Consider the following 13,871-nt stretch of genomic DNA (forward strand, 5'->3'; position numbering starts at 1 on the left):
AAACTGAGCCTCTGCTGCAAATCTAGGTATGGCTTCAAAGGGGGCGGCTGAAGTCATGATGGACCAGAATGAGGCCCAAGAGCTCCATGGCTTCCTAGACACCCAGAAATGGTAACTCTAACTCTACAATAAATCATTACAGTGACAGCAATTACAAGTCTAACAGCAGCTTTCATCATGGTGTGCCTACAAGAACGCTGTGGGGTAGAAATCATATGTGAATTTTATGAAGGAAGCAACTGAGGCTCAGAGAGGTCAAGTAACTTGCCTGAGATGACCCAGCAAGGAAGTAGCAGATGGAAGATTTGAAGCTGGGTGCGCATCACTGCACGGCATGTGATCTTTCGGATACACCTCACTGCCTGTTTGCGACATCCCTGTAACAGTCACTTTATTCCCAGGACTGACAAGATAGCCAATTGACGTGCACTCCTGAGTGCCCACCACTCAGGGCTTCATTCTACATCCCCAGTGAAAAATGGGTGCTATCCTCCCACCATGGGGAGTGTGCTTTGCAGAAGAAACACAAGCTCAACCCCCGAACGAGACTCGGCATTATAAACAGCACGATCCTGTGGTAAAACAAAGGGATGCCTAAGACAGGAGCCGCTGTGGCCAGGGTAATTAATTACACTGTCTCAGTGACAAGGGGGTGACCAGAAAACAAGAAGTCTGTGCAGAAGGGAACACGAATCAGCAGCATTAAGTTCTAGTGAGAGCAATCCTCTAATTACGTCTGGTCCCCGAAGAAACGTAAAGCACTCCAGGCTGGTTTTCTGTTTTCACGTTGTCAAGCAACACACAAGCCACGGCCGCCGTGTCCTGGCACTCTCACGGCAGGCAGTAAACTACCAGACACCTTACCAGGTTTGAGAAGGTCAGAATGCCGTTGTCCTGAGTCAAGAGGTTGGAACGAAACACACCACCGCTGAGGGATAAGAGGACCCCAGGGAGGGGCTGGTCGTCTTCGGCTTTTATCTGGAGGTGGAAAAAGGAACCCCAGAGCAAGGTTAATTCATATTAACCATAAACAAGTCAAGAGGTAATCCTTAATGGGTTGTTTTTCTTTTACCGTTATTCACTGGGGGAGACAAAAGGTCTCCTCTTCATCCCCAGGGTAACCAATGTTAATAGTTTGGTGTGCAGCCTTCCAGAACTCTCTGTGCCCACACAAATCTTATCAGCATTATGGCTGCTGTTGACGGACTTCATAAGTGATCTGGTGGGGCTGGGGGAGGCCCCCTAAACTGTACGGTTCTGTAACTGCAAGTTGCTTTCTCTGCCCTCAGCCACTTTCCCGGATGCCCTCGTCCACCAGTCCCCACCGATCAGCCTCGCTGCTTCGGAACAGCTGCATATCGTTCTAAAGCAGAGGTCAGCCAACAATGGCACACAGGCTAGCCACCGAGTTTAGTGATGGAAAAGGAGAGACGATCTGAACGTCCCTGAGCGTGTGTATCTTTGCGCACTTAAGTTTTTCTTTTTCCAAACAGTCAATTCCTAGGAGTAGAACCGTCGGAAGTGTGCACTCGAAATTCAGAAAGAAACCCCCAAACTGCCCTCCATGGTGGCTGTAACCATTTCCAGCTCCAACAAATTACCTATGTGTGGGAAAATGCGTGCTCGCCAAGAAGATGGATATTGTCTTGATTACTGCAAATCTCAGCCCAGACCCAGTGTTCCTTTGCATTTCCCCAGTGACTACCGAAGTCGAGTGTTTCCTGCATGTTTATGAGTGACTTGGATGACTTCTGTGAACTGCCTTTCATATCCTTGGTTCATCTTTTCTCTGTTGGGTTGTCTTTTTTTTTTTTAGTTAATTAATTTATTTATTTTTGGCTGCATTGGGTCTTTGTTTCTATGCACGGGCTTTCTCTAGTTGCGGCGAGCATGGGCTTTCTCTTGTTGAAGAGCACAGGCTCTAGGCACACAGGGTTCATTACCTGTGGCACACGGGCTCTAGAACGCAGGCTCAGTAGTTGTGGAGCACGGGCTTAGTTGCTCCACAGCGTGTGGGATCTTCCTGGACCAGGGCTCGAACCCGTGTCCCCTGCATTGGCAGGCAGATTCTGAACCCACTGCGCCACCAGGGGAGTCCCATGTTGGGCTGTCTTTTTCTTATAGATTTTAGGAGACCCTGGTAAACAGGGAATGTTATTTATGGTACAGATATTTCTTCCCAGTTTGACTATCTTTCAGTTTGGTTTAAAATGCATTCTGCAATATAGAATTTTAATTTATTTGGCCTCTATGTTGAAAATATTCCGCCTCAAGGATCTCCAGACTCACTCTGTCCATTACACAGCATGCTTCTTCCCAAGAAGGACTGAGGCAAGAGAGAAAGACATTCTGCATCCTTCAACAGAGAACAGAGTCAAGGATGAAAGCTTAAAATACTTCCCAAAAGGTATGCACACAAGCTAAAGTCAACAGATCTCCTAATTACAAGTGAAAGAAGCCAGACCAAAAAAAGAGTACATCCTGAATGATTCCATTTATATAAAACTCTAGGAAATGCGAAATGATCCATAGTGAAAGAAGGCAGATCAGAGCAGTGGGGAGGGGCAGGAGAGACGGGTTGCCAAGGGTATGAGGAAATTCTGGGGGGTGACGGATGTGGCCACCATTTTGACTGTGGTAGTGTTTTCATGGGGGTCATCGTATGTCAAAACTGTCAAATTATACACTTTATGTGCAGCTTACTGTATGTCTATTATACCCCATAAAGCTGCTTTTTAAAAGCACACAGTGTTACCTCAAAGCTCACGCCTGCCAAGGCATAAGCCTTAAAGTCTCCTATGGTTCCTTCCACCGCAGTCAAAACGTAGCCCTCCTTCTGCGAAGACACGGTATACTCCAGGTCACTGTGCAGTGGCCCAACACTGAATAAAAAAGCAACACTGGAGATGGCTTTGCTTCAAATCCTGGAAGAAGCATCACCTGCCCCAAAGAAACCTGGCTCCCCAGTTTCTTTCTAGGCTCCCCGACTGATCCCAAGCAAATGTTTCTTAGTCACGGCCTTACCTATAGGCACCTTTGTCGTCAGTAAAGACTGTGATCAGGGGTGAACTCGCCCCCTTTTCACTGATGACAATCTCCACTCCTTCCAACTCTGGGTGGATCTGGCCTTCCAGAAATAAGCCTGCTTTCCCTTGTATCTCAATCAACTTCCCTGGGCAGCTTTCTAAAAAGGAAAGAGATAAACAGAAGACTAGGTTGGGGCTTCCCATTAAAGAAGGGCCTAAAACGGAGATATTGGAAGCCAGCTCCAATGAGGATGCTGACGGTACCAGAATCCTCAGTGACTGCAAGTGGCCCAAGCCTCTCACCATTGACGAATGGCCTTGTTCGACTGCCAGGAACGTTAGCAGGTACAGCCAACAAAGCTGGCTTTCCGCTACTCCTCTCCCTTGGCTCTCACAGGCCACAGGTGAGGAGAGAAGCCATTACTGCAGGTCAGAGCCTGTGTGGCTAGACCTCAGAGGACCGGTATGGAAGGCTGCCCTGGACAGGCTGCCTGCTGGACAGCCACGCCCTTCAATACTCTCCTTCCAAACACAGAAACGTCCAGGGTTTAATGAACCCACGATGCTGGGAAAAGCTATTGGTAGCCTAAATATTCCACCAGCAATCACTTCTGGTTATCCAGTCCCCAAAAGACCCTCCCATAACCCCGACCAAAAAACATAAACATCACAAACAGTTCGGACACACGAAGACATTTCAGACGTTTCAACAACTGATGCTTTTGCTTTTTATCTCCCTTCTGGTGTCAACCTGATAACATCAAGGAAAACTGAGTCCTTTTCCAAAAAGATCCCCCAATTCTAATAGTGAAAGTTACGTTTACTGATTTAGACCTTTCGTTCATCCACTCACTCATCAAGTAGTAAGATCTATGTGCCAAAGGGGACTGAAGTGCCTTACAAAGAAGGTTTCACTATAACAGTAGCACAGAATAAAATTTTAATTGCAGGGAAAGAAACAGTTGCAAAGGTGTGTCATCGGCTCGCTGAGCTGACATTTACCTCCACTGACGGTGGCTTCCATGGAAGGAGGATAAAAGAGCAGCTCTTTAGACGAGGGTGTGACAGTGATTTTCTCTCCAGACCTAAAATAAGTAAGATACTTCAGTGTGGCTGGTCTGTCCCCCCATGAGGAAGGACATCAGAACAGACGACCCTGCAGGGAAAGCCGGAGAGCGCTTACCGTGCCCAGTAGGAGAAGTCGTAGGAGAAGGGGCCCTGTAACTCGTCCACCATCTCCTGCACAGGAGGCTTGGTCCTTCCCTCAACCCCCTCCTCTCCACCGGTCTTCTCCCTCTCCTGCCTGCGGCTCTCGATCTCGGCCAGCTGCTGCTCCCTCCGCAGCTCCTGCACGGACCTCAGAGGGCCGAGGACCAGGGCGGGTTCGCTGTCGATGGAAGATCTGGAAGAAAGGAAGGAGCGGTCCAGAAGACGAAGTCACGTATCCCTGTAGTCAGTGGGAATCAGACATTTCTGCAAGCAGAGATCCAGCAGTAAAAAAACCCAAGCACCTCATAAAGCCACCAACACACTCTTCTCCTGTTTTGAATAAACTAATAGCTTTTTAAAAACAAAAAACTGAACTTCTTTGCCATGGTGGACGTATCTGATAGATCTGGGCTGGGATGAAATACCACTGACTTTATGACTTGAAGGAAACATCAGATTTCCCGTAGGACATGGAGTCCTTCCCACACCACACCACCATCTTCTGTCTCTCTTTCAACCTTTATTGAGAACATACTCTGCAAGAGAACCAGGCACTGGGGAGACCGTACACAGGACAGACAACATTCCCCAACCTCGTGGAATCCACATTCTAGTGGGAAGAGGCAGACAATCAACAGAAAAACGTTGTCAGGTGATAAGTACAATAAGGAAAAATAAAGCAGCGTGGAAAGATAAAAGAGCTGGTGGGAGGCGAGGGGTGCGCTACTTTTTATTAGGGGCTGAGCCAAGTCCCTTCTGATAAGGTGACACCACGCCACCTGAAGGAAGGGCGACAGAGAGCAAACCACTTGGCTCTGGGTGAGGCCTCAGGCAAGGAGGTGTCGAGTGCAAAGTCTCTCGAAGCCTTGGAGGCAGCTCCCTGCCATGCTCAAGGAACAGCAAGGAGGAGAACAGGGAGGCCTGGGCAGAGGGACCCAGGCAGAGCCAGATCAGGTAGAGCCAGATCAGGTGTCAGACTAGGGCTTGGAAAACCTTGGTGTGGACCCTGAGGGGATGGAGTTTTAAACAGAGGAATGACAGGGTCTCCACTTTTAAAGATCACTTGGACTTCCCCATGAACAACACACTGTTATAAAGCAACAGCCAAAACTCGGAAGCCAGACAGGAAGCTGCGGCAACAATCCCAGCAAGAGACAAGGGTGGGTGGAACCAAAGTATAGAGGCCAGGTGCTAAGAAAGGACTGGATGACGGATATACAGTTGGCCCTCCATTTCCGCGGGTTCCGCATCCGAGGATTCAACCAACTGCAGATGGAAAGTATTTGGGGGAAAAGATATTCCAGAAAGTTCCATAAAGTAAACCTTGATTTTGCCACATGCTGGCAACTATTTACATAGCATTTACATCGCGTTGGATATTATAAGTAATCTAGAGATGACTTAAAGTATATTTAAAGTATACAGGAGAATGTGCATAGATTATATGTAAATACGACTCCATTTTATAAGGGACTTGAGCATCTGTGGATTTTGGTAACCACGGGGGCTCCTGGAACCAAACCCCATGGATACCGAGGATTGTACAGTTGAGGATTTGCAGATGGATCGGTTGGGTATGGGATGCAAGAGAAAGAATAATCAAGGACCAACGAGAAAGATGGAGCTGCCATTTCTGAAACAGGGAAGGCTACAGAGGAGGTCTGTGGAGGGCGACCACCAGGAATCTGGTTTTGGATCCGGGAAGTACAAGATCCCCATTAGGGACCCCACCCCCGGCCATGTCCAGCTGGAAGATGCATTTCACATAATTTTCAGCAAAACCAAACCAAACAAAAACTCTTCTGAGGTTACAAAAATAAAGTTAATAAAGACTGAAAACAACGTAACACGGAGTCACTACTGGTAAAAATATGACTTTCTAGTCATACCAGTAATTCATACTTTCCAAGCAGGAAAATACTAAAAGACATTGCTCCAGCACCAGGCAAAGTGCCAGGCCCACAAGACAAACATAGCAAGTCCTTCTCCTAGAAACCATGTCACCCTGGTGAACAGGTATCCCATCAATTCAGTCAGAGACCACGGGCTGCCCCTGACACTCCTCCCTCCCTGACCCCACGTGGTCAGCCTGCTGCCGCGTCCCTTCAACTCAATCTCCCTGATAACTCTCCAACCTGTCCACTTCTCTCCATCCCCACCGCCATCCGCCTGGCTGAAGCCCCATCCTCCCTCACCTGGACTCCTACAAGAGCCTCTGCCCCCACCTCGATCGACTTCCACTCTTGCGCCTCTTCTATCTGTTCTCCACTCAGCAGCCAGGGGGACCTTCTTGAAACAAAAAGAAAGTGATCCCTCTACTTGAAATATGTCAGAGTGTCCATGGGACACAGCTGAGACCCTTAACGTGGCTGGCCCCCAGAAGCCCACCTCTCCTGCATGGACCTCAACCCCCTGACAAGGTCAAAGTCAAAGCACTTATGACAGCTGTAATTTTACAGTTCTGTATGTGACTCTTGGACTACTGTCCGCTGCCCCCATGAGACTCTAAGTTCCACGAGGGCAGGGGCTATCGCCTACGTCCAGTGCCTAACCACTGAGGATTCTCCATCCATATTTTCTTCACGGACGGACGGGTGGACAGAAAGATGGAGACACTGCTGGAAAGGCAACTTCAAATAAGGTAAGCTGGGAGAAAGTTACTCAGATTTCCATTATATTTGACAAAGATGGTCATATTGTCAAAATTCTTTCCTTTCTTGAGAAAATTAGGGTGTCAGATGCACCCACCACACAGCAAAAATTCCTCTCAAAGGTGACATTCACAGAAACCTGACCCTTAGTGAGGGACTGCCTTTCATACACTTTCTTTCATGACCCTTCTCATATAAGGTGTCATGTCTATTTCCCAAGCCTTCGAGAAAGGCTCTAAAGAAAAATAGGCAATTTTTTTTGAATTTGCGAAAACGCTTGAAATACAGTGAACAAACCAGAGATTCTTTTTTTCCTTAGCAAAGACAGGAAGTGTAACGAGTTCAAACAGAAATTTAAGACGCTGAAACGAGCTGTCAGGAGACTCTTCCTCATCCACAGTTAATTCCTGAGTCATAAAAGGAAAGGAACAGGCTGTTGTGAATTTACAGCTATGTCACATAAGTATAAGAGCGAAGACTGTTTGTACTACGCCTAGATATAACAAATCAAGAATAATTTTCAGAGCGTCCATTAGAGAAGGTCTGGTCCACCACCCTCCCGTGCTCAGCCCAGCACAGAACACTAGCCTTACTTGATAGTCACGGTAACATCCATCATTTTGTCAGTGGTGATAGTTCCAAGGACATGGTGGCGAATGGCTGTCAACGTCAAGATACTGGGTGAAGACCTATAAATTAGAGAAGTGGAAAGAAAACACCACATCACCTCGTGGTTCTCAAAGGATCACAAACAACATCCTTTACGGGTGACCTTCCTGACCCTGAAATATACTATGTGACACTGCTCTTAGCGCTTCAGAACTCCTGAAATACATACAAGTGTCTTTAAGAGTAAACTGATTCTCCACACCAAAACTTTACACCTCCAGTTCCCTGTGAAACCCACAAGCATTTGTAAAAATAGAAAAACGGTAGACTTGAGCTTGAGAAATTCTCATCAGTGAGGCTGGAAGATTCAACAAACATTGTATTTAAGCCACTTCCAAACCACAGCCTTCCGTCCTGGGTTTACAGAATTCTTGGGAAAGAGAGCTTTACCTTCATTTCCTCAGTAATTTACCCAACTGTCTTAAAATCCTTGTCTAGAAATTCTTTTCCGTGCCTAACCTTACCACTTCCAGAAAAAATACAAAAAACTCCCGTGTTCTCAGCAATGAGTGAAGAAGAGAGTCAGGCTCACTCTCCTCCACAGGAGACACACAGACACCCCGGAGCAGTCGGCGCCCGGCTTACGTGTCATAGGTGTAGAACGCTTGCTCGAACCGGTGGCAGGAGCGAGGGGTCACCTTGTACACGCCTGCAGCCAGGAAATCAAAAGTAATTTTCAGAGAAGAGCGTCTATTATGCTGAGCAATTCCAACATCCGAAATCCAAAGGCGGTGCCTCTCACTTACAACCTATCATGGATGTGCAGCACGGGATCAGAAATGCCTTTTCCGCTGCCTACGATGGCTTCTTACCAATGACCTGATCCACTTAAAGGCCCACTCACAAAGCAAGGATTTTCATTTTGCATAATTTAACAAGTCACAGCACTTGAGTCTACACAGACCAAGCTAACAGACACGTGCACAAGGAGGAACAGGAAGTACATTTCTACTGCGAATCAGACTGAGAATCTTCTACCTAATAGATTCTGTTAAAGATCCAAAAGACAGCCACAGCCTGGACTCCTTCCTATAAATATTCCTAAGAGGGGGCATGGGGCAGGGGAAGGCCCAGAAAATTATGCAACAACTGCAAAAACACTTTCATGCCATGAGCTCACGTGGGGTACACTCAGATTAGGGGCATATGATGTCATTTGCCAGAAGAATAGTTTCAGGAAGGAGCAAAGTCTAACAATGGATTCTCCCAAATGGTCTTTAACCAACATTTTGGCCATATGACTGACCAAAACATGAAATTAGTTCAAATCACCTCTGCTGTTACTGTCACACTGATCAAGCCTCAATGCAGTTACGAGCAGAAAAAAGATTACTAGGTTTCTTCATTCATTTTGTTTGTTCTTTCATTTGACGAACACTAGGGCAACACTCGGGCCGGGTATTGTGCCAGGTGTTGGTACACGGTGGGGACAGATACGGTCCCTGCCTTCGTGGGGCTTGCCATCTACAGAGAGAGCATTCGACAGCCACGTGCACACCAGGTGTGACGGGTATGGGCAGGGGAGGAACTGGGCACTGTGGACACGAGCACAGCAGGGAGCTCTCAACGACACTGTGGGGCCAGTCTCCCTGGGGAGTAACACTGGAACCAAGAAGTGATGGGCAGGCAGGCAGAGCTGGGTGAAGAGGGGGTGGGGCAGGGAAAGCACTGAGGTAGAGCACAGCATCTGAACCACAGGCTTGCTGGCTGTCTCCCTAACAGCTGTCCTTCCTGCTTACGTTTAGGGTGAAAATGCGCCCAGCCTCAGGCAGCAAATCCAACCTCCCCAGGCTCCCTTTCAGCTAAAAGTGGCCTTGTGACACGGTTCTTGCCAGTAAGACATGAAGTTTCCTGGAGGATGCGGCATGGAAAATGTTTGCCCGCCCCTCTCCTCATCTTCCTGCCTTAAACATAAGTTTTCTGGGGCAACAGTAGGCACCTTGAAAACACAAGGTAAGAAATACCAGGGAAAGAGCTAAAAGAATCACGAAGACACCAACTCTAACATCTACCAGCTGCTGAACCCATGCCTGATGCTGCCAGACTTTGCTACTGAGCCAAATTAACTCCACTTGTTGGGGACTGTCGTATAGATTTTGTTACCTGCAGCCAACGGCATCCTGATTAAGACACAGGACAGAGTGGCTGGAGCAGAGTGTGACAGGTAGAGCCAGATTATACAGGAGCTCAAGGTCTGATTAAGGGTTTTGTACAAGAGTACCCCCTATCTGTGGGGTATACGTTCTAAGACCCCAGTGGATGCCTGAAACCGCAGATAGTACCAAACCCTGTACATATTATGTTTTCACGTACACTAATAGGTGGGTAATGTATACAGCGTGGACGTGCCAGACAAAGGGACGATTCACATCTCCGGGCTGGACGGGAGCAGGATGGTGAGAGATTTCATCACGCTACTCAGAATGGCATGCAATTTAAAACTTATGAACCGTTTATTTCTGGAATTTCCCATTTAATATTTTTGGACCACAGTTGACCACAGGTACCTGAAACTGTGGAAAGTGAAACCATGGGTCAGTGGGGATTACTGTATCTTATCTTGAGAACCAAGAGGAGTCACTGAATTGTTCATTAGGAAAATGCAAAATAAAACCACAATGAGATACTACTTTACACCCACCAGGATGGCTAAAAATCAAAAAGATAGCAACAAATATTGGTAAAGATGTGGAAAAACATGAACCCTCAGGCACAGCCGGGAGGAATATCAAATGGCAAATACAGCCTTTTCAGAAAACAATTTGGCAGCTTCTTTAAAAATTAAACATAAATTTATTATATGATTCCATTCCCAGGTATCTACCCAACAAATGTCCAAACCAAGACTCGTACACAAATGTTCACAGCAACGTTATTCATAATAGCCCCAAGCTGGAAACAGCTCACATACCCACCGACCAGTGAACGGATACACAGACTGTAATATAGCCATGCAATGGGATACCATTCACCAATAAAAAGGAACCAATTATTAATACCTGCTACAACCTGGGTGAACTTCAAAAACACTACGCTAAGTGAAAGAAGCCTAAAAAATAACAGTATTGTATGATTTCATTATATGAAATGTCCAAAAAAGGCAAATCCATAGAGACAGAAAATAAATTAGTGGCTTCCTAGAGCTGGGAATAGAGATCAAATGTAAACATGCAGGAAGGATATTACTGGGGTGATGCAAATGTTCTGAACTGGATTATAATGATCGTTGTAAAGCTAGGTATAGTTACTCAACATCACTGTACTGAACACATTTTAAATGGGTGGATTTTATGGTCTGCAAATTGCATCTCAATAAAGTCACTGACAGAGAAGCCACTGAAGGACTTTAAGCAAGGCGGGAGATGATCCAATCTTTATCTTAAAAAGATCACTCATCAGGAGAGGTCATGGGCTGATGGTGCAATCCTTTTAGAAGTGAAAAGGGCCCAGTGGTCTGGCCCCAACTCCAACCCGAGAGCCTGCGAACACATGCCAGCCCCCACCTCTATTTCTTTGGGTAAAAACACTGCTCCCTCCAGAGGAGCTAACCACAGCCAAAGTTGACAGCTTGATGCAAACTGAACCGAGATAGGGAAAAATGCCTTTAAAACCACCCTCTGGTGCCTTTCCATTTCTCTCACTCGTAGCACATCAATCCTTCCAGACTCACCGGGCTTGGACAGGCAGAATCGGTTGACGCCTTTGGAGAGGTTATAAATCCCCACGTTCTCAGGTCCATTTCCATCCTGATAAAATTCCTAAGGGACCAAAGCCAATACAATGACTTACTAGGGGAGATGGAGACACAGCGATGATTAATAATATTTCTGTTTCTGAACCAGTCATCTGTTTTGCCCATTAATCATGTGAGCAGCTGGGCGCCACAGGAAAATCAAAAAGCTTCCAGAACTTCCAACAAAAACGTGATCTTTTTCATTCAATCAACTAATATTTATTGAGCACCTGCTATGCGGCAGACTCAAGGCTGGGCCTTGGTTGCTGCCGTGGCTCTTGTTTTCAGGGAGGCTTACATTCTAATATAGGAAGAGAGAAAACCCAGGTAGTCAACAAAGAAGTCAGTAGATTTCAGCTAGGAAGTAACAGAGCTTACAGAGAAATAAACAGGGAGCAGGATAGAGAGGGACCACCGCAGAGGCCTGTTCAGCTTGGCCTCAGAACAGACCCCTCCTGAGCAGGTAACATTGGGGCTGCAGCCTGAGTGATGAGAAAAAGCAAATACACTCAACTGTGCAGAAGACACGTCATTCCAGGCAGAGAAGAGTATGTGCAAAGGCCCAGAGAAGGGACCGAGCTTGGTGTGGAACTGGCCGAGGCGGCCAGTATGCCATGGCCCAGTGAGTTAAGGGGAGAGGGGTAAGGGGTAAGGTACGAGTTAACGAAGGGCTGGCCACTGTTAAGGAAGATGGATCTCCGTCTGAGGGAAGTGGAAATCCACTGGAGGGTTTAAGGGAAGGGATGGCTTCCTAAATGTCTATTACTTATTCTCAACTGGATATTAATCAACCCATCTCTCGTAACAAAGCTGTTTGTTGAGCACTTGCAGTTAAGTGGTTAGAGCATTCAACTGGTGTTGGAGACACCAGTCTCACTGCCTCTGGTGTCTAATATAAGTGGCCACTTAATGGCCATTTGCCTCCGTTTCTCCACTGGGACCTTACAGTGACATCTGCCATTGCTGGAAGTCAAAAAATTATATAAAGTTCATGACTGGGTCTACACAGGTGTACACAGGTGCTCCCTTTCCTGAAATCCACTGCGTACACTGCCAGCCCAGCTTCAGTGACTACAAGAGAATAACCAACTCTGTCCTCAGCTGCACCTGTTCATAAACAATAGCAGTGTATGGCCAGGAAAACTTCAAATACGTAAGAGGGTTACTTAAACCTTACCATGCCCCTGGGGAGTGAGTATTATGATCTCAATTTTAGAGGAGGAAACTGAGGCCCACAAACACTAAATGAACTTGCCCGATGCTACAGAGCCCACGTGCTTTGCACTATGGCAACAGCTTCCCCAAATCACTATTCAAAGTTAAAATTTAATGTGGAGCCAGGACAAGGAAATCTCCCAAACAAAGGCATCTTTCCACTAAGGGACTTAAAATGCTTCCTCATGGTGCTTTCCGTAATAGGTGGGTGAGTCGAGGGGCAGAAAAGGGAATCCGCCTTGACTATCTATGCTGATAATACTCTTAGCATGCTAGTTCTTCTCGCTCTCTAAAAGGCGAGTGTCATTCCACATAAGAGAATCCTCAGAAGCTCCGCTTACCAGAGTGATGGCGTGAGACAGGGAGCATCTCAGCATATAGCCCGTCTGCCTGAACTCAATCGCTGACACATCGTCCTCCAGAACCTCCACCTCTAGACTCTTGTTCTTCCAGCACCAATCTTCATGCAGGATGCTGACTGCAAAGGACACAACACACACCCACGTGGGAACAGAGCACACCGCCTCCCTGAATGCCCCCAGAAAAACAGCGCTAATGAATTCTATGTGTGAGCCTCTATACATATACATACCAACAGATATGTATGTGTGTGTGTGTGTCAGTATACACATAGAGCTAATCACACTGGGAATAAGTAACTGCTAAAGAAAAACTGAAACCAATGGCCATTAAAATCACCAAGAAAGAAATTCAACTGGGCCTAAGAGCAGACTACAAGTAAGACATTCAGGGATTGGCAAACCTTTTCTGTAAGGTGCGAAAGAGTAAATACTTTCACCTTTGCGGGCCACATGGTCTCAACTATTCAACTCTGCCTCTGCAGCACACAAGCAGCCACAGACGATAAACAAACAAGTGGGCGTGGCTGTGTTCCAATAAAACTTTATTCATAAGAACAGGCAGTCGCCCTCAGCTCATAGTTTGCCAACACCTGACATAATAGAAAATATAATTCCCCAGAAAAATCAGCCTACTTTATAAGCCATTCACTGCCAGCAGCTCCCAGCTAAACTCTGACAGAGCAAAAATACAAGCAATGGGAGCTTCTTAAGAAAGGCAGAGAAAAGAGAAACAACATTCGCCAGCACCTTCTGCTTCCCAGGCCCTGTGCAAGGGGCTTCACATACTGGATTTCATGAGTCCTACATTCTGCAGAAAGGTTCTATGACTCCTATTTCAGAAGGGGAAACTGAGTCTCAGGGAGATCAAGTAAGCTGCCTCGCTCACACAGCTGCTAAGTGGTAGAACACGTCCGTGTAATTATTTCACTCTTTTCCGGCATTTAGAAATAAAATGGCATGAGAAGAAGCGTGTGGGTCATCCTGATGAGGCGGCAGTTAGCTCATA

General features: G+C 46.6%; 1 protein-coding gene across 1 annotated transcript in view; it reads right to left on the reverse strand.

The window, feature by feature from the left end:
- Window positions 1–13,871, reverse strand: part of LOC112399318 (nodal modulator 1) — a 52,648-nt gene that overhangs the window by 13,436 nt on the left and 25,341 nt on the right. The window contains exons 15-23 of the mRNA XM_024744432.1: window positions 12,845–12,981; window positions 11,226–11,313; window positions 8,141–8,204; window positions 7,480–7,575; window positions 4,210–4,428; window positions 4,029–4,111; window positions 3,025–3,184; window positions 2,756–2,882; window positions 865–978 (exon numbers count right to left, since the gene is read on the reverse strand). Of these exons, the coding sequence (XP_024600200.1) occupies window positions 865–978; window positions 2,756–2,882; window positions 3,025–3,184; window positions 4,029–4,111; window positions 4,210–4,428; window positions 7,480–7,575; window positions 8,141–8,204; window positions 11,226–11,313; window positions 12,845–12,981 (1,088 nt within the window). The remainder of the gene's footprint in view (window positions 1–864; window positions 979–2,755; window positions 2,883–3,024; window positions 3,185–4,028; window positions 4,112–4,209; window positions 4,429–7,479; window positions 7,576–8,140; window positions 8,205–11,225; window positions 11,314–12,844; window positions 12,982–13,871) is intronic.

The sequence above is a fragment of the Neophocaena asiaeorientalis genome, unplaced genomic scaffold, assembly GCF_003031525.2.
Source record: "Neophocaena asiaeorientalis asiaeorientalis breed wild unplaced genomic scaffold, Neophocaena_asiaeorientalis_V1.1 scaffold91, whole genome shotgun sequence".
Taxonomy (NCBI): Eukaryota; Metazoa; Chordata; class Mammalia; order Artiodactyla; family Phocoenidae; genus Neophocaena; species Neophocaena asiaeorientalis.